General features: G+C 39.5%; 3 protein-coding genes across 3 annotated transcripts; 1 reads left to right on the top strand and 2 right to left on the bottom strand.

Moving 5' to 3' along the window:
• Window positions 1-248: 248 nt before the first annotated feature.
• Window positions 249-3,231, top strand: LOC117791024 (nucleolar complex protein 3 homolog). Its single transcript, XM_034630653.1, has 4 exons — window positions 249-372; window positions 435-2,065; window positions 2,129-2,749; window positions 2,815-3,231. Exons 1-4 carry the CDS (start codon window positions 364-366, stop codon window positions 3,047-3,049), a joined length of 2,496 nt encoding a protein of 831 aa, XP_034486544.1. The 5' UTR covers window positions 249-363; the 3' UTR covers window positions 3,050-3,231.
• A 121-nt stretch (window positions 3,232-3,352) lies between these two features.
• Window positions 3,353-4,650, bottom strand: LOC117792618. The gene is made up of 2 exons (XM_034632823.1): window positions 4,583-4,650; window positions 3,353-4,532 (listed from the first exon to the last, which is right to left on the bottom strand). The coding sequence occupies exons 1-2, from the start codon at window positions 4,648-4,650 to the stop codon at window positions 3,413-3,415; spliced, it is 1,188 nt and encodes a 395-aa protein (XP_034488714.1). The 3' UTR covers window positions 3,353-3,412.
• A 2,286-nt stretch (window positions 4,651-6,936) lies between these two features.
• LOC117790789 lies at window positions 6,937-25,074 on the bottom strand. The gene is made up of 5 exons (XM_034630347.1): window positions 25,043-25,074; window positions 13,134-13,184; window positions 11,010-11,056; window positions 10,681-10,947; window positions 6,937-10,622 (listed from the first exon to the last, which is right to left on the bottom strand). The coding sequence occupies exons 1-5, from the start codon at window positions 25,056-25,058 to the stop codon at window positions 7,458-7,460; spliced, it is 3,546 nt and encodes a 1,181-aa protein (XP_034486238.1). The 5' UTR covers window positions 25,059-25,074; the 3' UTR covers window positions 6,937-7,457.
• Between the last annotated feature and the right edge of the window lie 132 nt (window positions 25,075-25,206).

Raw genomic sequence — 25,206 nt, 5'->3', positions numbered from 1 at the left:
TTGCCAACTAAGCTTTTTTATAGCTAGTTCTGGCTAATTTCAGAGTTCGATTGCAAGAAAAATGTCAAATTACTATTAGCCAGAAATATCGTCAGTTTCAACATATATTCAGCAATGTTTTGCTATTAGTAATTCTTCAAAAACTATGCAAAATTGCACGCAAGAATGATTTCTAGCCAGAAACAGCTAAAGTTGAGTGCGATAGTTTTTTCTCGGATTTTGGCCGACTCGAACCGATGTGTCATCACAAAATTATTGAATCAAGTGGCAACCTCGTAGGCCATGTGCTCGCGTGTATTTAAATTGTCGGCTAATAATTTTAATTAAATTAAATAAACCTATATTTGACTGAAATAAATCACAATGGGCACGGTAAGTGTGAGCTATAATATTGAAATATACAATTAAGTTAACATTTTACACCGCATTTGCAGAAAAAGGTAAAAATCAGTTCGGTGAAGCGTGCCGCACACTTGAAGTCAAAGAAAACACCGTTGAGCAAACAACAACAACAAAAAATCAAACAGAAACGCGAACAGCTAAGTTCAAAACGTGAGAAGGGCCAAAATATCTTCTCACAAAAAGCCCACAAACGTGACAATCTAGCTCAGCGCAAAAAATTCAATAAACAAGCATCGCTAGGCCTATTCCGGGGAACAGACGCTGATGAGGATGACGATGAAGGCGACGCCGGTGGTGACATGCTGCTGGATAACGTGGCGGACATGTTGGACGGCGATGACTTGGACCTGCTGCAGGCAAACAAACGTAAGCGGAAGGCGAAGACAGCGCCCGTCGAGGATCAGCAGCAGTCAGTGGGTCTTGAAATGGCCTATGCTACGGCTACCAAAAAGGAGCAGGCAGCGCAAAAAATTAAAGTCAACTTGTTGCCTATTAAATCACGCGATGGCGAGATCATAACAAGAACTACTGAAGTGGATTATATTCCCAAACCAAAACGAAAGGCGATTGAGCAAGAAGACGAAGCTGAAGAAGATGATGATAATTCTGCCGATGAGGACAGTGAGGAGGCTTATGAAGATAGTGACGACGATGTGGTCAATGATGCAGCGCCTGTGCCGAAGCAGAAACTGATATCAACGACAGATTTGTTAATAGCGCGCCAGCAGGAAATCGAGCGTCAAAAGTATCGCATTGGAATCATCTGTTCGGGCATCCTAGAGAAGCCAGAAGATAAAATGCGTAATTTTAATGCGCTCTACGAGCTAATGGACGAGATGAATCGAAGCACTGGTGTTCCCAATTTGCTGGCAGTTCGCAAGCTGGCAATTGTTTCAGTCACCGAAATATTCAAGGATATTCTGCCCGAGTATCGTGTGGGTCAAGTGGATACTAAGATGCAAACCGTTCGAAAAGCCACATTGGATCGTGTCACCTTTGAAAATACGCTGCTGCAGCAGTTCAAGAAGTTCCTGCAGAAGCTGGAGCATCTGACGGCCCAGGTCAATAAGCGAGGTGGCCACAAGACACCGCAATCTGTAAAAATGGCCACCGTGGCGGTGCAGTGCATGTGCGATTTACTGATTGCGCATCCCTACTTCAACTATGTACAGAACATTGCCCAGCTCCTGGTCTACATGCTGAACTGCAACTATGGAGCAATGCGAGTGGCTGTTAATCAATGCTTCCGATCGCTGTTCAGTAGTGACAAGCGTCTGGACATGACGTTGTTTGTGGTGCGGCGTATCAATCATCTGATTAAGACCAAGCAGAACAACGTGCATGTGGAGTGCATTACATGTCTTATGGGCCTGAAGATCAAGCATGTTAATCTGGATGCCGAAAAGGAGAATGAACTGAAGCAAAAGAAACTGGAATCGCATCGGCAACGGCTTCTCAGCTTATCCAAGAAGGAGCGCAAGCGACGAAAGAAACTTACCGAGGTCAACAAGGAGCTGGAAGAGACGCGTGCAGAGGAGAACAAGCAGACCAAGCATCATAAGCTCACGGAAATCATCAAAATGGTGTTCACCATTTATTTCCGTGTTCTGAAAAATGATCCCACATCACGTGTGCTCAGTGCCATACTGGAAGGCCTTGCAGAGTATGTATAATCCTATCAAGTCATCCTGTGGATAACTACTAACACATTATTTCTTATTTTTAGATTTGCCCATGTGATCAATTTGGAGTTCTTTTCCGATCTCATCGATGTGCTGAATCGCATTCTAGAGGAGCAGGAGTTGGGCTATCGTGAGCAGCTGCACTGCATCCAGACCATCTTTGTTATATTGTCTGGGCAAGGCGAGGTTTTGAATATAGATCCCATACGATTCTATCAGCATTTCTATCGCAACATGCTGGTGGTGCAAGCGGGAAAGAATCACGATGACTTTGCCATAATATTGCGCACCCTGGATGAGGTGCTGGTCAAACGGAGGCGCAACATGAGCCAACAACGCCTGATGGCATTTGTAAAGCGACTTCTAACTGGCAGCCTGCATCTGCTGCACAACGGCACATTGGCCACCTTGGGCACTATTAAGCAGACATTCCAGTTGACGTCTGTGCTGGATGCGTTGCTCGACACGGATACGACCATTGGCTCCGGCCGCTATGATCCTGAACTGGATGATCCTGAGTACTGCAATGCGGCCAGCACAGCGCTCTATGAGCTCTCACTCTTGGGACGTCATTATCATCCCACGGTGCGTCGAATGGCAGCGCACATTGCCAACGGAGTGCCAGCGTCAGGTGAAGGCGCTCTGCCCACAGACATTGGCAAACTGTGAGTAATTATATCTTAAATTTGTGTAAACAAATATGTAATATATATCTATGTTTTATCTTTAGGAATGCCCATGACCTCTTTTCGCAGTACGACAGCACGCAAATGGCATTCAATCCGGCTATTCCTCTGCCCAAGCAGGGTGAACCCAAGCTGAAGAAAGGAAAACAATTGTTTATTCGATCAGATTTTAAACATGAATACGGTAAACTGCTTAAGGATTCTAAAATGACACGGACCAGTTCGAAGAATGCACTACAATTTGATTTTCTAAGCGAGCTCAATAAACTGAAAGAATGAATGAATTTCAAAGAGAATGCAACTGGAAGTTATTCATTAAACTTTTTGCAGCATTACCAAGTTTATGGAAGTAATTTTTGAATGATAATGATTGGAGCTGTTTTTGTGAATTTATGGCCCAAAGCTAAAACATTTCACTTGTGTACTTGTAAATCAAAGAATAGACGTTTTTTTTAAGCAAATGCAATTTTTATATTAGTAATGAATACATATGAAATTAAGTTTAACTACAAGCAATGTGGTGGAAACGATAAGAAGGAGCTCCTAAATGTGAATATAGATAAATGCTAATATGTAAGTCTAAGGACGTTAAGTCTATTGCCATATAACCGGGTACAGATAAAGATGGGTTCGTCTATTCAACTATGCTGCAGGTCCTCGTTGACGTTGCCCGACGCCGGCTGGTGGCAGATACTCCCGATTACCGACTACAACGGGTTGGGCAAAGCTGCCAACAGCATTCTCGGGTAGTATGCCAGCTGCTGTAGCTGCTAATCCAGCTGCAGCAGTGGCTGGAATAATACGATTAGCACCTGGATCAGCCACATTGCCTGGCCTTATGACACCACCTCCATACAAAGACTGCGACTGTGTTTGCGTGGGTGAGGGTGAAGGATACGAGCCACGTGGCACATTGTAGCCAGCAACCTGAGGCGTTGCAGTAGCTCGCAGTGTGCCACCAGCAGGCGAAGATGGAGCAACTGCACCATAGCCTGTATTGACAGTCTGCGGACCTCCACGATAGACATTGGCATTCACATTGACATTGCTGGAACTGGAGCTGGAACTGCCAATACTGTAGTCATAGATGTAGGCATTGTTGGCATACAAGCTTGGCGCTGAGACGCAATCATATTGATTCCACCAAACGCAGACCAGCGTCTCCTGACTAAACACTGTGCCGTTGGGGCAGAGAAACGAGTAGGTGCGATTTAGGGCGCATATATGAAAGACCTGACACTGAGCCTCAATGTCAGCATAATACCCAGGAAGTGGCTGCTGAGTGCAGTCGAAATTGGTACGTGGCACTTGTGCATACACGGGATAATCCACACCAGCAACACCTGGAATAGCCGAATAGTCTCCTTCGGCACCGTCATTGTAGTCATCACCAGTAGACGAACGAGATCCCGCCGTGGAAACAGCTGCATTGCCGTACTGCGTTTGTGGACCGTAGGGACCACTGCGTGATGCCGACGTTGCAGACTGTAGACCTGTGCCCGTTGGTCGCCTGGACAGATTAGAGCCGCTGCTCACTGCTGCGGCAGGTGCTCCAAAGGCAGTCGTTGCCTGGCCACTGGGTGTATATCCCACAGCTGGTGATGGAAACAATCCAGCACCGTAGGCAGTGGCCGGCGCAGGCGTCAAGGGCAGCGCAGTTCCTGTGGGATATACACCAGGTGACAATCGACCCGCCACAGCTCCTCCACCTGCTGTGGCAGCTAATTCGGGGCGCACATAGTTATAACCGCTTTGTGCCTGCCAAAAGAAGGACATTATCCAGATGCACACTGCTTGCTGGATCCTTAACTCACCTGCAATTGAGCGCTGCTTCCGCTCCAGAACAGCAGTAAAGCTGCAACAAGTGAACGAGTCAACATTAAAGCTTTCTAATTCGGCAAATCAAGCAAAATTTTGCTCCGAGGTTTAAACCACTCGACACAACAAATTGAAATAAACTGAGCTGAGCTGGCGCATCGACAACGGGCGGACCATGTCCATTTTAGGGCCAAGTACGTTGGTCAGATGCGATTCTTTGCACTGATAGCAAATGCGGACGGCTCTACATTGCGATCTTTATTTATCAGTTTCCTACTCAAGTGTCTGGCACAGTGGGGCGATGTTTATTCAACGATGTTTATTCAATTTTAAGTAATTTAATAATTATAAGTTAGTAAAATTAACTGGACTGAACAAAAATCTATTTCAGATCGGTGCTTGTTACGATTAATCATAACTTCTATGAAAATACAATTGGGAATTGCATTTTTGAGCCACTGTGCAACCGCAACGCACTGCAACATCAATTGGCTGCCAAGAAATGCGACTGCTGTTGTTGCTTGTGGCCAAAAAGAAGACGCATGCCTCGTAAATATGCAAGGCAGCAAAAACTTAGACAGACAGACGCCCCACAGTATGAGAATCAGCAGCAGTCGCTCCAAAGGAAGTGCTAATAATGATGAGGCGGTCGGTCACTGTTGAGTTACGCGCTAACGTTGAACCGAACCTTAGCTCTCTGAGATTCTGACCCTGAGCAGCACTTGTATTTGGTTAACTCACCTGCCAAAGCGGCGGTGTAACGTTGTATCAGCATGGCAAGAGATTCTTTTGTTTTATTATTTGTATTGCAAATCCTTGTGATCCTTGGGATTTGTCAGTGAGCTGCATCACACGTCAGAACAAACTGCAATTGAGCTGAAACCGGCAAGAGGCATTTATAGATGATGTTCTGAGCTTGGCGACGCTGCATCTTTGCGAAATTTATGTTTATGTGGCAGCTGCCCAGGCCAGACACGACAGATATTCGTCGACAATTCGACAGTTCGTCAGTTTGTTTCGAGCTTGCGCTTTAGCACAATTTATGACACTGGAATATCCATTGTTGCGAGCTCTGGCCAGTTATCAGAATACATATATCTGAGTGACGATCCTAGGCCGGTGCTTGATCTATACCCCTACGTATACGTAATATTTCGCTTCGTTACGTATACGTAATTTAATTAAATATGTATTGCATTTCAAGTGCATTGCAATTCAAATCTGATTTCGTTTTGCCCTTGACTATTGACTATTGCCAATTGACAATTGACGTTCGAAATTTTCTAAATGTATGCAACAGAAAATGACAAAAATATTTAAATCTTACCTGATTACATGCGCTTTTTATGTCTTTTGTTCTATTTGACCTTTCCCGTTGTCAATGTATGTACTAATGTATTAACAATCGAATTTGTGCTAAACTCTTGTATGTTTTTCGTTTATCCATGTTGAGTTATTTAATGGTTATTGATTTATTGTAAATGGGTCTTTAACTATGACATCTTGGATAATCATTTTATGGGACATGATTATACATGTTATTGTACAACTGTACGTAAATAAACAAAATTTTCTTTACTATAATCAAACACAGAAAACTAAATAGACCCCTGAACTTATTTCTAATCTATCTTTTCTTTGTGTAAATACATAGACTAAGAGTTTAAGTTGACGTTTTAAATAGTGATGTACTAGTAAATGCAATCAGAGAATCGAGCTTAAATTCAAAGTGCAATAAGCCGAAACAAAAAAAAAATTGAGCTGTCGATCAATCGGCAAATAATACATCTAGTTTTCCCAAATCCTTTTTTATAAGTGTGAAGGTCAAACTCTTGTATGAAAACTTTTGTCAATTTAAAGTTATTGAAAAATGTCAGGGGGAAAGTATGAAAAAAATTTGACAGTGATGGAAAAATATGAATATTTCAATTTTGATTCAGAATAAAGTTAGAGTTTAGTTGTCGGTTTCTTTTGAAAATCAGTTAAATGAACTTGACTGATCATCCAAAAAATTATCAAGTGGAAGTAGTTAAATATTGCTACAGCGAATATAGTATTTTTGATTTATTTTTACAGTAAACTATTTAAAATCCTTTTATTTAACCTGAATTAAATTTAAATTAAAATGTCAGAGTTTGGCGCAGAATACCTTCCGACTATAACATTCTTACTTGTTTGAATTTCTCCATTGCTGAAATAAGATTTACTTTCTCGAACCCTCTTTATATTTTGTGTTTATAATATCAAGTAGTGGAGTTGAAGTGATAAAAATCTTTATAATGATATCCTTTTATATTGACGTGCATACCAAATTTCTTTTTACCAAAATCAATAAAAGATAATGTGTGTTTATTGTTATATGTACTTTATTAACGTTAAATAAATATTTACAAAGATAGAAAGGCATAAGAACATGCGCGTACATATGGGCATGTGGATTGTTTATAGTTCAGGGTCGAAGTACTCTCGTATTTGTAGTTACAACTAAGAATCTAATTTAATACAACTCGATGATATTATACTGTAATTTGTAAGAGTATTTTGAGCTTTCCTACCAACAGCTGGGAGTATTTCAGGAGTATTTCATTTTGAGTAATTCGTTTCCGACTTTTACATATTTACAAACTAATTGCGAAAATTGCATTGGCTAAACCAAAAAGTTAAATAATAAGAAGGAAAAACAATTTCAAATAGTTAATTAAAAAACTTATTTCAATTTAAAATTTGAACTTAAGTTGTTCGTTTTGAGCTTTGAAGAATCGGGGGAATAGAGTTGAGTTGACTAAAAGTTAAGCATTTCCGAAGCGCTGGTAACCCTGCCCAAGCGCCGCCATTAGGAATCGGGAACCATTGGCATTGGCAACCCTATCTATCGCCTGCTGCTGAACTTCGATGCCAGCGAATATAATGACTTGAGCAGCTCCAATGCCCGACGGTCCGAATTGACCTCGGGATGCGACGGCGTTGCAACTGTTGTCGCCGCCAAATCGACATCGTCGACATCCTCGACATGAATCTCAAACTTGGTGGTCTCCTCGTAGCTGCCCGGCGCCGTCGTGCTGGTGGAAAATGGCAGCTCTGTGGTTGACGTGTAGCCCGGCGTGGTGCTGGTGTAGTAGTCACCACTGCGCCGGAATGTGGTGACCGGCACCCGTGACGTTGTCGTCTGAGTGCCGAGCTCCAATTTCTGGCGGTCAGCCAATTTGCTGGGTATCTTGCTGTCGATGTCAATCAACGCATTCAGGAGATGCTTGCGAGAACGCTCCAGGGCCTTGCCATTATGATCATCGCAGGTTTGGATTAGCAGCAACAATAAGCTGAGCACTTGACGATCGTGCTCCGCCTTGGCCATAACATTCCTGAGATGCAGTGCCTCCTGCTCGTTGAGTCCGCCAAACAGCTTATTGGCAATACGCTGCAGTCCACTACTGGATGGCAATGCATCACGTGGAATATCGTAGCTCCGGAAGATGTCATCCCACTCGTAGCGTGACGGAGAGGGCGTGGTTGTGCTGCCCAGCAATTTGGGCAGATATGTGAAGGGCGATGACGTTGTCGTTGTGGTGCCACGCTGCTCCTTCATCAGCGCATCGTTGATGGTCAGCGGATCAAGGAAATCCGTTTGAGATTTCAGTGCCCACGGATGCTCAGTCGGCTTGTGTGTTGTGATCAGCTTCTGTGGTCGTGCATCCTTCAGCAGATCATTGCGGGACTTGACAAACGACTGCGTCTGTTGCTGCTGGAGGAACTCACCCTCACCGGAATCGGCACTGGGCGGTGACAGCTCCGCCGAAAGCTCCAGCTCCGAGCTCTGTCCTCGATTGGTGCTCAGCTCGTACAGCTCTGTGGTCGTGGAGTAATCAGGGGCAGGCGTAGAGTCAAACTTGTGATTTATCTCAACAGCAATGCTCTGGGGTGTGGTCACCTCCGGTAAGGATTTCGTTGGTAAATAATACTTGGCGGTGCCATCACTGAACAACGAAGCATCCGTCGTAGTGACAGGCTTAAAGTTTGGCGGCTCGGTTGGACGAGCTCGGGCTAATTCCGCACGGAAGTTGCTGGGATTATCCAAATAGTCGGTCAAGGCATTCGAGAAGATCTGGGCAATCTTGCGAGACTCTGGCTGCTCGGCCAGCGCGCCAATTGTGGAGCCCGTGGTGCCAATTTGTGGAAACGGTTGATAGTCCGCTCCCTTTGCCGGAGATTGAGTCTCATTCAGCTGAGCGGAGAGCAATCCCGTGCTGATATCTGCCTCGCCCTCAGCCTGTCCTCGTCCCTTGGCCGCCTTCAGTCCAAACAATGTGCTATACTTTTGCATAGTTTTGGCGCTCAACAGACTCTGCTTGATGTCATCCGCCTTCTCGCTTATGCCTGGAGGTATCTCGGACGTGGTCAATGTGACTGTGGTATCCGAGGGTTTGGGTGTGGGCAAAATGGGTGCTGGCGCCTTTACTGAGAGCTTTGTGTGCACACCATGCTTCTCCGGCTTCACCAAGGCATTGCCCGACTCATTTTGCTCCTGGGCAAAGTATTTGGCCAGTGAGACGAGGGCATCCGGGCCAGATGATGGCGGTATCTCCAGGCCAGCGCGGACAGACGTTGCTGGCTGTGCATTCAGCTCGACATCTTCGAACTTATCCTTCAGCAGATTCACAGTCTTCAGCATGTCTTGGACATTGCGATACACGGACTCTTCCTTGACAGGGTTGGGTGCAAAGAGCAGCGAATCCCCACCAGCTGCAGCTACATTTGATCTGGGTGCAGCATTCCCTTTGGGCAGATAGGTGGGTCCACTGCTGGTGGCTGAGGGCGGTGGTGTTGTGGGCAAATAATCGCGACTCTCGCTCAATTTCTTTGGGATCTGATCCACATTGGAGTTGATGCCCGGCGGAGAGAGACGCTTCAGCTCTCCGGAGCCAGCCACATCGTAGTGATGACGCATGCCAATGATCACTGGCCTGTAGGTGCTGTCCAACTCTACACTGGCGCTGGCTGTGGGCTTGGCACTCTTCGGCGCAACTGAGGATTCCAGGAAGAGTCCTGAGATGGCAGGAACTCCAAAACGATTCGGATTGGGCGTGGTCGCCGCATGTCCGCCCTTAATGTAGTTCAGTTTGCCCTCGGTGCTCTTGGACTTGGAGATGCTGGGTACGGTTGGTGTATAGAACGGTGTCGACTTGCTGGGCTCCAGACGACGTGCCGTGGAGTAACTGCTGGGAACGTAATAGGGCGTCGTATGCTGCACGGGACGGATCGAGTGTGCCTCGTAGAACTCTGGCTTATCCTTGAGGGACGATTGCTGCGATAGCTTCTCTTTGCTCTTCTCCTTGCTGTGCTGTTCCTCGCTATCGAGATCCTTGTACCGCTGCTGTCCACGCTGTCCATTCCGGGCACGCTCCCGGGACTCAGTGTGACCAACTCCTCCTCGTGATGAGGAACTGCGCTCCTGGGAGGCGCCACTACGACTGCGCGCTGGTTTCAATACGGATGCATCATCGTTGCTATTGGGATTGTTGTTGTTGCTATTGTTGTTGCTGTTGTTGTTGTTGTTGCTGCTGCCATTGCGTCGTTTGCTGGTGCCGCTGACAAAGGATGAACTCTCCGCTGTGATCTGTGTTTCATGATCATTGCTGTTGTTGTCAATGCTCGGCAGAACCTTTCGCTGCTTCTCTCCCGACACATCGTCAAAGTCAACGCTCTCGATCGATGCATGGAGATCCTCTGTGGAATCGATGCGTCTATCCGACTTGCTGCCAGGACGTGAAGCTGCACGAGCTTGGCCCACAACAGGTGTCACCTTTGGCTTGATGTTCAGACCACCGCCAACTATGTTAAAGCCCTGCACTGGCACCGACGGACGTACACGATGGACACGCTGTTTGTTTAGAATCTCAGCACTCTCGGCATAGTATCCCGAGGATCCCAGACAATTGACCTTGAACCACCAGTCGCAGGTGAGCTCGCTCTGCTGGAAAATGGTTCCATTGGGACAAAGGAACGAGATCTTGCGTCCCTCCTCGCAAATGTGAAAGACCTGCACGAAATTTTAAATCAATTAACAATTCTTAGTAATTAATTTCAGCTAAACACACCTGACAATCCGTTTCCATGTCGGCAAAGTAGCCATTTCCATATGATCGACAACTGAATGTAGTCTTGGGAATGCGAGGATAGATGGGAAAATCGATGCCTGGTCGACCCACAACCCCTTGGTAAACCTCATAGTCCACATCCTCATCGGAGGCACGCTTCTTCAAATGATGCTTGTGCTCATTGCAATTTGTGTGTGCTTCGTAGCGTTCCTCCTCAAATTGTGTGGCTCCCGTCTGCTTGGCCAGGATGCGAGCCGGCGTGCGGTACTGCAAATTCTAGGGATTAGTAATCAGCATTCATGGAATGGCAAATATGCCATAAGGCTTACCTTGGTTTCAGCGCATGTTTGGCTGAAGTATGCCAGCAGGAAAAGCGCTGTAAAAGAGTAACCAAATTGATTAAATAAAACTGTCGATAATGACTCAATTACATTTGTTAAAAAAAATTAAAAAAAAGCTAATTTAAGTACTTAAATAAATGACCGTATAAATCAATCAATTAATGGTGTAATAAAACCTCTTATAACCCTGTTAAACCAAGACGGCAAACATACAAAAGTAACGTAACCTTGGCTCAATTTTATACAACAGAATAAAATTTAATTTTTATTTTATAGCTTTCCATTTTTACTTGATTTTTCAAGACTCTAAAATTATTTTATAAAGGTACCTAAATTAATTTGTATAATTTTTCCACTGTTTCAAAATGAAGCTTAAAAAAAACTACAAATAGTCAAATAAGAAAAATTCTAAAAATAATGTATGTAATTATTATTATCTGAATTAAATTACCAAGATAAATGTGTTTATTTTAATTGCTAATTAAATTTATTTATCACAAAAGATAACAATTAAGTGCTATACACATCAATTTAGATTACTACACTTTGAATTTCTGAATGTGTTAAGTTGATATTTTAAACAAGTGTCATTGGCATTTTATTAGTAATCGCATATGCATACAAATAGAGCTAATTGCAGTACCAACTCATTTATAGTATTATTTTTTACATTTATTATTAATAGCATAAGCTTCCCGACATTGAGCAGATTTAATTCCAAAACTGGACTAGATGGACCTTGACTTTTGTATACTCATTGCCGAATTACGCAAAACTGTGACTGTCACTGTGACGGCAATGATGAGGTGGCTCATCAGCAGCTAAGACCAAGACTTAGAGTAACTGACCTCAGGCCCACAAATGCAATAATTAAATTTTAAAGCATAAAAACAATTAAATGTTCGAGATGAGATGAAGAGAAAAAAAGAGAAGTTGCTGATGAACTACAACTAAACTAGCAGCTGAAATGAAGACGACACCACAAGACATAAGAAATACTCAATTGACGAAGTTATTCAATAGCCAAAATAACCACAAGATTCAAGGTTCAATTGCTGCATAATCGTCGTGATTATCTGAATCATTCAACTGTCCATGAATCAGTAACCGAAGCGTCAGCTTTATCGAGGGTGTTGCTGCCTTATATAATTAAACAATTGCCTATAATTTGCGGACGTTGATTGGCAACGCCGCACAAAATTGAAACGCCCCAAAAAAAAAAGAAGCGATTGAGCATCATTACCCATACGCCATGTGGCAGCGATGTTTGCTGGAAATTCATCCGCAATTCGTGTGCCACACAGCGGGGCAGGTAACATTTGCCAACTTTTATTGAGATGCGCAATTACACAACTATTTCCATTGTTCAATAGGTAAATTTGTCTTTATTGTTAGTTTTACTAAGTTATTTTAAGTAAATATCTGTCTTTTTGGGTCTGGGTCAACGGCGTGTCAAAGTGCCATGTCTTAGGCATTTCCCAGGCATTCACCTGGGTTGATCCATTAATTAACATCAAGTCCAAACAAAAATCACATTTAATCTCTGGTCATCAAGATTTTTTCTCATTTAAGTAGATTTTTTGTCGCACGCCACAGCAAAAAAAGTCGGCTTAAACAAAGACACTTTTAACGCAATCCGTTTTTTATACCAGTTTTTTTATTTTTTAAGTTTTTGCCCATTTGCTGCCTACGTTAAGCCGTTGACACGCATGTGCGAATACGTCAACCACGAAGCGATGCGTCGCTTTCAGCCTGGCTTAAATGTGCCGTTAGTGAAAATATATTGTGGGAATCTTATGAGTCGACAAGGTCAAGGATGTCTGCGCTTGTGCAATCTGAGGGCGTAGCTTTAATATTTAACAAATCAAGATATCCATCAACAAATTAAGCAATAAATTATTAAATATTTACCCTTATTCTTAAACAATTTAATTAAGCAAGATATATTACGACTTCTTTTCAAGGAGAAACAATAATGAAACTGCCTTTCACGTTTATAGCTTATTTAAATGTTTAATAAACCCTTGAAAATTTGGCATAAATAAATTATTTATGACACATGTTTCTTATTTTTGTTTATATAAAATACATTTTTTAATTTTAAAAACTTACCACAGCATAGCAAATTAAGTTGTGTACGCCGCATTTTGTGTACTGAAATGCCTAAAAGTAAACAATGGGAAAATTTATTTTTAGCTTGTTAACAAAATTATGAATATTTATTGCTTAAGCTCGTGGGATGCCAAATGACAAGTTAAATCACATATGAGTTGATGTGCGCTGGCATATTAGATAATAGAAATTATACGAGCCCAAAAAAAAACACAAGACCCAAAAACAATAAACAAAAACATATAATTGTGCGAGAGTACGCGTTGCATGGACAAAAGGTACAAGATATCGATTACATAATGCATTTGCACACCCACAGATTAAATACAGCCTCTGATGGGCAGATAAATCTATGATAGACAAGGCGCCACAGGGCGTATGTGTGATAAAAATAATATAAAGCCTGGCAAAGGGGTCGACCAAATGAAAAACAGCTGTGCCAGGTACTAAGTCATTCAGACAGTTAGTCAGTTAGTAAGTCAGTCAGTCAGTCAGTCGCTGCAGACATTCACTTTGGCGTCGTTGTCACTTCCGTCAGCTCACTTATGCATCTGTTGTTTTTGGTTTTGTTGTGGCTGCTGCTGTTGTTTTTGTTGCTGCGCACTTTGCATAATTTCAAATAATTGTTTTAATTTGCACAACTGCAAACAATATCAACTGGAAGAGAGCCAAGTCGAGCGAACAAACCTGCTTACCCAGTGACACTCTTTTGTATTCAATTAAACAATTTTCAATGGTTTGGGTAAATCTCAATTTCAAAAGCTCTATTTTAAACTCGTATAGCAAAACTTTACCAGTTTCTTCTGGTAAAAGATTCTCCAACTTATTATGTGGTTTTCAATAACAATACAAATTGACAAAAAATAAAAAAGAAGATATTGAAATACATTTGGTGTGCACATAAATTTCAATTAGCTAAAGGGGAACTGCAGCGTTTGCTGGGGAAGGAGGGGATTTGGGGCTGCGGCTGTGGTTTCACTTTATTCTTTTGCGAAAGCGAATCTTATGCATTGTCTCGGTGGATTCTTCGCCAGACTCAAATTGTTGTTTGTATTTAAATTAGCTGATTGCCTTGGATGGGTTCTTGTTTACCACTTTTTTGTTCTCACAACTAAATTTAATTTTTAATTTCATCAAAAAACCCAAAGCACACAGAAATTAAACAAGAAGCCGACCGAACAACGTAACCACCTGACATTAGAAAATAATAATAAAATGAGTTTCATTTCAAACAAATTGCTGTATATTCAATTTAAAGTTCAAGTGATACTTTAAGTTTAATGCTTCTTAAATATTTAGTTTCGCTGGATTTGCTTTAGCACGTTTTTCAATTTGCAATTACCCGAATAGATTTTGTCATTGCCAAGGTTTTTCTAACGGCATCAGCAAATGGAAATTGACTGCAATTTGTTTTGTTTGGCCACTGACACAAAACACTTTTGCAAACATTATTTTCTTATTTACGAGTAGTTTCTAGAAGGTCGATTTGAGCTTTTTCAATCTGCATAGTTAAAAATTAATTCGTATAAAAATGATGAATTTATCAAATTAAATTATTTATTGGCAAGATATTTATTATAATGATTAAATAGTTTTCTATCGTACATAAAAATAACTAAATTGAAAAAGACATTTTTATAAATATCTATTAGTATGTTTATGCTTATCAATTTCCAATTTCATTTATTTGATGGATTTTTCAGATCTTTAATCAATAGATTAACCTGCATAGTGTCATGATTTTTATAAACTTCATATTTCTTTTTTAAAGTTAATTTTTTTAATATTTTTTTTTTTGAGCTAATTGATATCTTAACTTTGATTATGTCAATTGTATAGTCATTCGATAATACTTAATTATTACTGGTAGTTGCCATCAAAGTGTTTACACAATTCAAACTCAATGGCAAAAAACGAGAAATTCAATTCAATCATCTTCACAGAAAGTCCAGACATGATAAATTGGTACCTGACACATCGCAGACTGTTCAGCAAGAGTGAAATGAAAAAATGAAAAATAAAAGAAAACACAAATCGAAATATCAAAGACTACAATGACAAATAAGGAAGTTGCAACTGCTGATGCTGCTGAATCATTATCAGCTGGCTAAAGCAGCAAGCAACAACAACAAAAAATGTCAACGTGGCCCAAGGCAACAGGTGTTTGCAGCAGTCACAATAAAAATAATAATGAGCAGACGCCAGAGCCGGCAAACAGCTTGGGGACTTGGTACTGAGTTTGCATTTTCCTAGGCGAGGGTCTCGGCAATCAAAAAATTTGTTCCGCCTTTAAGCACACACTCTCACATAGACCCACACATATGTACTATGTACACGTATAGCATATGGTGAAGTCCAGGACGCAATGCGGGTGTTCAGTGAATGTATCGTTCAATCGGTGGGGTCTGGTCTCAGACTTGGCTGTCAAATGTCTGTTAAATCGTTTTAACCTTTTTGTCAAGTTGCCGCTTAACCTTTACGGTTGCCGCGCTGACATGAAGGAAGCATTTGTTTTTTATCATCTCTCTTTTCTCTCGTTTTTTTTTTTTGTTGTATTTTCTGTTGTTGTCTGGCAAAGTGTTGAAATTGCATGCAACAACACACGGTAACTGAAACTAAGGCATGCATACCGATGCATAGCCAAATATTTTTAGCAGAGGCTCTACCTCGGCTTTGGCACTGTGCAGCATGTCGTATACGTGTTATTTAAAGATTTGATTTATTTGTTTTGCCATTTTTATCTCGTGCGCCGCATGTTGTTTTTCCAAGTCGAACCTTTTGCACCAGCTTCGTGTGGGCTAGCATAGCTTACTGAGCGAAGTTAGCAAAACAAAGAAAGATAAATTGTTTTCATTTCAATATGACGATGTACATCCCCTGTGCATAAGCAAAAAAAAAAAAAAAACAAAATAATATAATAGTTTTAAAATCCACCAAAAATTTCACCTTTAGCAAAAGGCATGCGAAATGTGCACCTTCTGCACATTACGAAACGGCAGCCAGAGGCGCAGACAGGGAATCGCTGACAATTCCTGTTGTGAAAATTGCATAAAATTGCCGCATCTTCACTGCAATCACAAAAAAAATGGAAAAAAGATTATAAAATAAACATCAGCGAAAATGCTAAAACTTGATATCGGCTGGAACATGGGAGCGTCGCTGTGCAGGTGCGGACATTGCAATTATTTGCCCAATGGTGGTAGACCAAGTTGAATCTTGTATATGAATATAACGATGTGCAGGATTGCGTACGGTAGTAACAGCATCAATAAATCAAAAGCAAGTTCAAGTTCGCAGCTTAAGTCTTTTATTTTAGCACTTTCACATCGTTAATTAATGTTAATTTATTAAATTTAGTATCAATAGCCCAGCAATTAAGTCACATTTTGGCACAAAATGTTTGCAAAAGCAAACAAAACGAAATTAAAATGTTAAACATTTAAAAGTGTTTTTTTATACACACATTTATATTTTTGCTATCTGCGCATTAAATTAATTGTGTGAAAAATGACATTATAAATGCATAAAACAGAAACAACTCAACTTGCTTAACGTTTCCCAACCAAAGTCTGAAGTTTTGAAAGTCCAGACCATTGTGCTCGTCTACGACGTTCATTTGTTCATTTGGAGAGGATTTTGCCAAAGAAAGAAGATAAGCATTGCCAGCTCTGAGCAATTAAAAGCATATTTCATATTGGTACATCTGCCTGATAGACATCACCTCGAAGCTAGATCCCCTCCACAATTGCGATGCACAATTTGAATTATACTCGCATTTACCTTCTATTTGTGTTCAAAGTTGTACCGTGCTTGATATGCGATTAAATATTTACATAATTTAAGTATAATTATAATTAAGTTGAATAAATAAATGTTTTGTATAAACAACGGCAATTTAACGGTAGATGTTGTAAGGTCTGTGAATCGGGTTAACATTTGGTTTCTGTTTGCATCTTATTTGTTTTTTTTTTTTTCTCACTTTAGCGGCAAAATGCCAAATACGGTTAATCATGTGCAAAGATAACGAATATATGATTATGCCAGCAGCAAATTTTTATTATTATTTATTTGTTGGGGTTAAGCACATGTTGATTATATATACGCATCGAATTCGAGTTGATGCGCCTTTCTAAATATAAACAAATGCCTATAACACAGTATGAAAGGCGCTTAAAATGTGTTATTTCAACGGGTTTTTGATACTATGTACATACAAAACTGATAAAAAAAAAGGTTAATGGTAAATGCATGTACAAAGCAGAATAAAGAGCCTGTAGATTGCAGAGGAGAACAAAATATATTTTTCGACCACAGTTATAGAACATCTAATATACACCAAATAGAGGGCAAATCCAATTGTAACAGAAGTAAAGGGTGTTTCCTCTAGAATCCTGTTCGAATGAAGCAGTGAATTACCTTGACACATAAATTTAAAAACGCAAAAAAAATTATTCTGTTAAACCAGAAATTGGCTTTGAACTGTTTATTATTAAGCAAACTGATGGAAATAATAAATTTGGCATTATTGGTTTTGTTGCTTGTTTTCGTTAAATTATAAAAAGTTAAATAAAAAATTTACATATCAAAAAAGCTGTAAATATTAAGTATTCTGCTTCTCAGGTTCTACACATGTATGTATACTTTTCATTCTATATTTCATTAAAAATAACTTTTTACTTTTAAAGAAACGCATAAATTATAAAATTTACATCGTTATTATTTACTAATAATAATTATATATAATTGTAGAATAACTTTTGATTTTTTATATGTATGTTTTGAGAAACGTTTAAAAAAAATAATAGAGCCTAACACATATTTAGAATAAGTAACTTCATTCCGGCTTCCCAAGCATTTAAAGTCAGGTGTGAATATGCGTCAAAGAAACCATGTACAATGTACATTTTGCAATAACAAAACAAATTTTTTTATTTTTTTTCTTGTTCTGAAGATGTAGCTAAAGGCCGTCAGATAGGCAGGTAGACAGGCAAACAGGCAGACTTGACTGCTCGCCCAGACGGCGAAGACGACAGGAGGGGGAATCTGATGCGGTTAGCTGATGCGTTGACCTACGTGCCACAGATTCAGATGCTCAGACAGCCGCTCAGATGCTCAACTGCATAGTTGCAGTTGTTGCCACTGCAATTTCTGCTGCTGGTGTTGCGGCTTTGGGGCAACTTCACAGTTTTTGGACATTAATGTTTTCAACAGCCGAAAAATTTACCAAAAAATTGCCCAAAGGGGCGGCGTCTGCGATTGCATTTCATAGCCGCCAGAGTTCGACGTGCTAATAGATTTTGAGGTCATATGCAATGGTCTTTTTTTTTGTTTTTTTGCCAATGGCAACTATGTATTTCAAATTCTTCTTTTTTTGGTATGCTCTGACTTTGATACGATTTCGGTATGTTTTTGTTTTTTTTTCTCTCTTCTTTTTTCACAAGAATTCTTGTGCATTTCCGCAGCGCAGTTTTTGTGTTCTGCTCATTTGCAATTTGTGTGCTGTCTAGCGGGGCACAAAAAGTGGATGCCAAAAGACACTTCGACGCTTCGTGCCAGCGTGCCTGTCTGCTGTTTCACACTTGCCCCCAACCAGGACCGCCCACAGTGCCGCCCACCGCGCGGCCACATCCAAATTATACATCATTCGTGCGCAGTGGCAAATGGAACTCAGTTCAGTTTTGTGGTCCAACAAATTGCCGAGTGATTTGTAAAGCAAACCAATGCATTTAACGCTTTAGATTTTTCCTTGTTTTGGGTCACCGTACCGCAGCAATATTTCATGCGAAGTCTGCCTCCGGGCAATGGACCGCCCGCTAGAGGGCGCTAATTGCCCGCCTACCGCTATGGGCTCGCTTCGCTGACCAACAATCGACCCATTTTATGATGTTGGAAATGCAAACACTTGTTTTCTGCCGCTCATCTTTATTACGTATGCTATATTTATGTTTATTTTTGTTATTGTTTAACCATTTTAATTATAACCTGCTGCTATATTTGTTGTTTAAATTGCTTTGAGTATCATTTACTCATAACTATTATTCAACGTCAGAAAAATGAGGATAATTTCAAAAGATGTCTTTACAATACACATATGTCTTTTCATATTAAAGAATTCGAGTTTTACCATTACTTAATTAAATATTTATTTATTGTACTTATCATAAAACGACGATAATCATTTTATATATAGCCAAAAGCAATTTGAAAACAAGAATAAAATCAAATGACCCAAACAATAAAGTGTATACAAAAATCTCAAGCAACTAACCTGTTTTTTAACGACGCAAGACAAAATCACATGAAAGTTTTAGCTTGGATTATTTTGTGAATAGAGTTAAGTATATATTTTAGTTTCAAAGTATCTATAAATCTTTCACAAAGACAAACTAAATAGTGTTTCGGAGCAGACAATATTATTACATATTATACAAATTAATATATGAAGAAACATCCATAAATTATATAAACAAAATTTCAAAACAAATCGCATCATTCTAAACAATGATGGCTTTATGATTGAAGTTCTAAACAATAGACAAAATAAACGAATTTATAAAAAAAAAAAACAAATTATGTTACTATTTTTGTCTTAACCTTAATTATAAGTAAATTTTGAAAATTTGAAAATGATTTTTGTTACTGAAATGTTGGTTGAAATATTTAAACTTTAAACAAGATTACTAAAATACATAAAATTTTAAATTTCTTAAATTTGTTTGACCCATCATTGTTTCATATAAAACTATTGCACATCTTAGTTCGGTTTATATTAGTGTGTCTTTGTGAAAACTAAATATTAAAGATGAAAAGCCGCCAGAAACAAAACAAAACAAACCAAAACAAACAAAAGCCGCAACAACAGCACCAGTTTCAATTGAAATGTGGCAACTGCCGGCAAAGCGAAAACAGCATCAGCGCAATTTATGACAACCAATGGCGGCGCCAGCTACGCTGCTAACAATTGCAGCAGTCGCAGCAACGACAACAACAATAACAACAATTAATAGGTAATTGCTGTTAAGTCTGGCGTTGTTCTGCCGCCAGTTTGTCTGGTCGAAAATTGCCACAATCCGAAAAGTTGTAACAACTGTTGCATTGCATTTTGATTCCTTCTTTGGTATTTTGCCCGATATCTAATTTATGAACCACCAACAAGATGTAGGTCAGTGTTTTTTCTTTACGTGCCTAAATTTAAGATTTATGTCACTTGGTTAAATAATCAGCTGCAGCTTCTCCGAAACTCCTCCTACTGTTGCTCATGATGCAGCGGCTGATTAATTAACCAACAACAATGGCCAGCAATTTTCTTTGCTTTTGTTGCTATTCAGCTTTTCTTTAATTTATACAACACCAGCGCACTTTTCCTCATCATGATGGCCTTTTTATGATTACTCGCACTCATCTTTATACACTTTTGACTCACACACAGACACAGGCGAGTGCCCAAGGTGTGTGCAGATACAGATACTTGTATAGATATATTCCTCATACGCCACCAACATCTGAGATGAAGCTGCGAATTAGTCGCTTATTGTCTGGAGTAATTGTTTCTTGTTGCCGCCGCTGCTGTTGTCTGATTTTTTGTATATATACTTTTCTTTGTTTTTGTTTTCTTTTTCTCTGATTTTTTTTTGACTTCGCTACGTAAACGAAAGTCACTTTTGATATTCACTTTGTTATGATTTTATTTCGCATTGTTGTTGTTATAATTGTTACTTTTGTTGGAGTTCAGTGTGTTAACTGCGGAAAATGTAGTACAAGCGGAAATTATATGAGAAATTAATCTCTTAATTAATTTGACTTTAAGAATGCCAAAATTGGGGAAGAGTTATGTTAAATGCGCTTTAAATTGAATTAAAGTTGATCTACGTATAAAATGGAAAGTCTGTTTTTTATAAAATATAAAAATAATTATTTATTGAACTTAGTTATTGTGCTCCTCTTAAAATTCTAAAAGCATCCATCAACAACAAAAGACTTAGGCAACGAACTTGACTTTGCTTTGCTGTCTTCCATCTTCGCTGATGACAAAGACAACAAGTTGTCGAAAACATCAAAGTGGCTAGATTATGACTACTCAGAGCTCTTGTCATTTGTTGCCTTCGCACTTTTAATTGTCTTTCAAACACATAATCAAAATGACCTACCCAAGCATATCAAGAGTTGAAAAAAGAGACGATTCAACAATATTAAAAATTGAATGCGGAATTATAGGTGCTTTTGATTTATGATACTATTCGTGCTGGGCGTTTCTAATTGGCCGCGCATATGATGCCCACTTAAGTAGTGGTCTAATAGACAATCATTGACGGCTTCCTCCTAAGTACAAGTGCGGGTCTATTCGTTGGCAATGACAGTTTAAAATTACCGGCAATGACGGCAGCTTGGGAAACGAAACCCAAACGGAACTGAAAGGTAGCTAACAATTCATAAGAATATAAAGATGAACAGCTCATAAAATTCTACGACATCTTTTACAACAGCTTAGGCGCATAGCTCTAAGCCACCTACTGTGCCTACACCTTCATATGTTTATGAGTGTTATCATCATTATGAATCATAATACCAAGAACCTGTTCTATAGCATCGCTTGACTGCGTGATACTTATCGCAAACAAAGTCGCATCCTTTGACTTGGTGATGTCATCTGCTTGTTATAAATCCTGATGAGGCGTAGAATATATGTATGTATGAATGTCTGTCTCAAAACAAGTTCTCAACCAAGAGCAATAACTGTAAAAACCATTTTGCATTTAGACAAAACCAAATTTGATAACTTTAAAGATCTCAAGCATCAAACTTGTTCTTTAGCCCGCATTAGATTCAAGCATATTCTTTGTGTATATTATTGCCAAATTAAAACCGATAATTAAGATTATTAAATTCTAAGATCCCATTTTATTTGCTTATCTTTTATTTGCACATTTTGTTTAACTTTTAAAACAGAAAAAAAAATTAATAATCTCTCTTTCTATCTTTTTTTGAACATTTTGCTATGCGGGCTGTAGTTTTTTTTTTTTGACGTCAGCTCAGAATTAAATGACATTGAGTTATTGCCAGGAGGTAGTACAGTTAATATTATGGATGGATGGCAGCCAAGAACAAAGAAAGATGCTCCAATTGCGAATAATCAATTATATATGCTCAAAAGCCGATAAATCAGAGTTGGACAAAGTCTGAAATTTGTAGATGGCTAAAACAAATGCCATTGGATGGCAGCCCTAAAATGGCATGACGCAAATGTAGCCTGTCAGAGCATGGAGGTCAGCATTTTGGTCTGACATTTAGCCGTTTGCTGCTGCCCGTATATCAAGCCTCAAGCTGGACGCCATCATTCAAGCGGGTTCCATTTAAACTTACAATGTGGCTACGCAATTTGCAACGCACGTGGCTTGATGAATGTGCAGCTTGTGAGTGTGACTGCGAGTGTGTGTGTTAAGTTGCCTGCTGTAATTTAAGAACTTGGCATTTAGTTGTTAAATGCACATAATGATCATATTTAAGATCGTGATTTAACTGAACACTTTACGCATGCAGTTAAATTATACGCTCACTAAACTGTAAGAAACTGCAATTTGATTTCGAAATAACATTTTTACCATAAATTGCTCAATATGAGTTGACGCATCTTAAAGTTCATAGACACTGGTAGGAAAAGTAAGTATGTATTTCATGGATTAGTTCAAGTTCGTTGTCGAAGTCTTTCGTTTTTCAGCGAAGTATAATAAAAGGAGCAAGCCACAAAAAGTGACAAATGATTTATTTATTACACTTTAAGCGTAGCTGACATTTGACCAAATGACAAAAACTTGCTGATGTTTTGTTTATCTTTGTTTTTGCCCTGTTTTTGTTGTTGTTTTTATTGCTTGCTTGCGGCAGCCAGCAAGTTCGTTGTCAAAGTCTTTGGTATTTCATAGTATTTGTGTTTTCATAAGTTGTAATGAAGCTAAGCTTGGGCTACAAGACAAAGCAAACTTGTTGCGCACTTTAAGAATACAACACAATGAGATGAAAACAACACTAACAACAGCAACAAAACAACGTGCGTTTCATATGTATATGGAAGGGGGAGAATATTAAGCAAAACAACAGAAACTCGAAGCCAGTTCGCTTAGAATGTGTTGAAATCTTGTGGCAGCATCAAAAGCAGAAAACATGTACATTATTTACACTTCATTAATCACTAAAGATGGGCACTAAAAAAGCTAGCAACAATCGTAAGGTTAGTTAGATGTCTAGGCAAAAAAAGGAAAAGATACATTAGGTTACTTTTACTTGATCGGACTGTGCTCTGTACGGCAATAGATGCGGCTCATTGGCTTTTCAGCGATGCGCACGCAGCGCCAGTTAACGCATCAACACTTGAATGAATACAAACACAACAACAACAACAACAGCAGCAGCAGCAGCAGCGACAACACCAGAAATTACAACAACATCAACTACAACCAAAATAGAAGACAACAAAGTTGTAGTTGTTACTGATTGTTGTTGGGGTGTACTCCCAGTTGAGAGACGTGTGCTGGGGGAGTGGAGTGGAGGGTAAGTTTTGCTTTTGGGCATTGTTGCTTGAATGACTTTTAAATTTATTTGCCATTTCTTTGCTGGCAACGTTAATGAGCAAACCAGACCAGACCAGAGCCAAGTCGACCAAGTTAGACCAGAGAGCCATTCGAGCCAACAACATTCGCATTTTGAACTTTTATCTGGCCATCTGCAACACCAGCTACACAACAACAGCAACATCCAGCAAAATTATATTGTTTACAGCATTTTCTTGCATTTAAAGCAGCTATTTTTGTTTTTTTTTTTTTCGAAGTTTATTTCTTTCTCCCAGCTCAACTTTAACCCCCTGCCACATAAAACAAAATAACTAAACACCTTAGTTTGGTGTGGGTGTGCAGATCTATGTATGTGTGTGTGTGTGTGTGTGTGTGTGCTTGTGTTTATGTGATGTGAAAGATGTTAAGTCACACATTTGGCCTAAATTTGTATTTTCCTTGGCTAAGCAATGTCTTCGGCAACGTCGCATCGCATCGCGTCGCTTTTCTTTTGTTCATTTGCGCCACAAGGCTGAAAACTGTAGCAACTCTTGACATTTAAGCCGCATTTCCTAATTCCTACACAAGTAAGTACTTTCTGTTTCTGCTGTCGCTTTAGCTGTGAGTTTTGTCGACTGCAATTCAAATTATCTAACCAAGCACTGCAGCTGCCTAGAAACTAGCGGACTTACGCCCCAAATGCCTCAAGGCATTCATTCTTAGCTGCGGTTGCTGCTGTGCATCCTTGAACTGTTGTGCATTATCTCAGCTGCTTTAATAACAATGCCAAACTCAGCTGCTGAAAATTTTGGCAATTTTGCCATGGTAAATTTATTGCGGTGAGTTTTGCAGAAACACTAAAAACTTAACAATTAAATACGGGAAAACATTCAAATTTATGCGATCAATTTAATTGTTATTGAATCTGATTTTTGATTTATTAATAATGATATATGTGAATTTTATGCAGATTTAGTTAGAACAAATTAAACAATTACTATTTGATGCTGATTGCAGCTAGTTAATTAATTCAACAAGAAGCTGCTGTCGTTGACTTTTAATTGTAATGACTTTGAAATATTATTTAGTCATAAAAGCTTAGTTATGAATAAGCATTTTATATTGGCTAAAACGTCAATTAACAATTAAGTGACAATACCAAACCTATTGAAGAACCCTTGTATAATATTTATGGTCAGCTGTAAACTAAATTTAAAGAAAAGTTAAAAACACTTTGCTAGCTCACAGTTTTTAATTGCTTAACAGAAGTAAAAAATCATTTTGCAACTAGACTTATTTGTGAGAGGCAGCAAATAGTTAAGCATTTCAGTAGCTTACAAGATTCCTGACCCCAGAGCATTCACTTACCCTTAAGCGGCAGCATCAGCAACCTCAATGTCAAATTTTTTGTGGCAGCAACTGGGGCAGCAACTTCTTCCTGTGCTCACAAAGTGGTTTTGCTTTCAGTTTCGTGAGTGAAGCAATATGTTTTGCTTTGAGTTTGGTGTTTATTTATTATTATTATAGAGTTT

The sequence above is a fragment of the Drosophila innubila genome (assembly GCF_004354385.1).
Source record: "Drosophila innubila isolate TH190305 chromosome 3R unlocalized genomic scaffold, UK_Dinn_1.0 2_E_3R, whole genome shotgun sequence".
Classification (NCBI taxonomy): Eukaryota; Metazoa; Arthropoda; class Insecta; order Diptera; family Drosophilidae; genus Drosophila; species Drosophila innubila.
The sequence above is the reverse complement of the archived record's forward strand: the minus strand, read 5'-3'. Positions and strand labels throughout refer to the sequence as shown.

Excerpts from the sequence above, each read along its gene's own strand:
- LOC117792618 (XM_034632823.1), bottom strand. The coding sequence starts at position 4,650 with ATGTTGACTCGTTCACTTGTTGCAGCTTTACTGCTGTTCTGGAGCGGA. Across the intron at positions 4,533-4,582 it reads AGCAGCGCTCAATTGCAGGT|GCAGGCACAAAGCGGTTATA; the intron begins GAGTTAAGGATC and ends GTCCTTCTTTTG.
- LOC117791024 (XM_034630653.1), top strand. Across the intron at positions 2,066-2,128 it reads ATACTGGAAGGCCTTGCAGA|ATTTGCCCATGTGATCAATT; the intron begins GTATGTATAATC and ends TCTTATTTTTAG. Across the intron at positions 2,750-2,814 it reads CCCACAGACATTGGCAAACT|GAATGCCCATGACCTCTTTT; the intron begins GTGAGTAATTAT and ends TTTTATCTTTAG.
- LOC117790789 (XM_034630347.1), bottom strand. Across the intron at positions 11,057-13,133 it reads ACTTAATTTGCTATGCTGTG|CGCTTTTCCTGCTGGCATAC; the intron begins GTAAGTTTTTAA and ends ACTCTTTTACAG. Across the intron at positions 10,948-11,009 it reads AAACATGCGCTGAAACCAAG|TACCGCACGCCGGCTCGCAT; the intron begins GTAAGCCTTATG and ends TAGAATTTGCAG.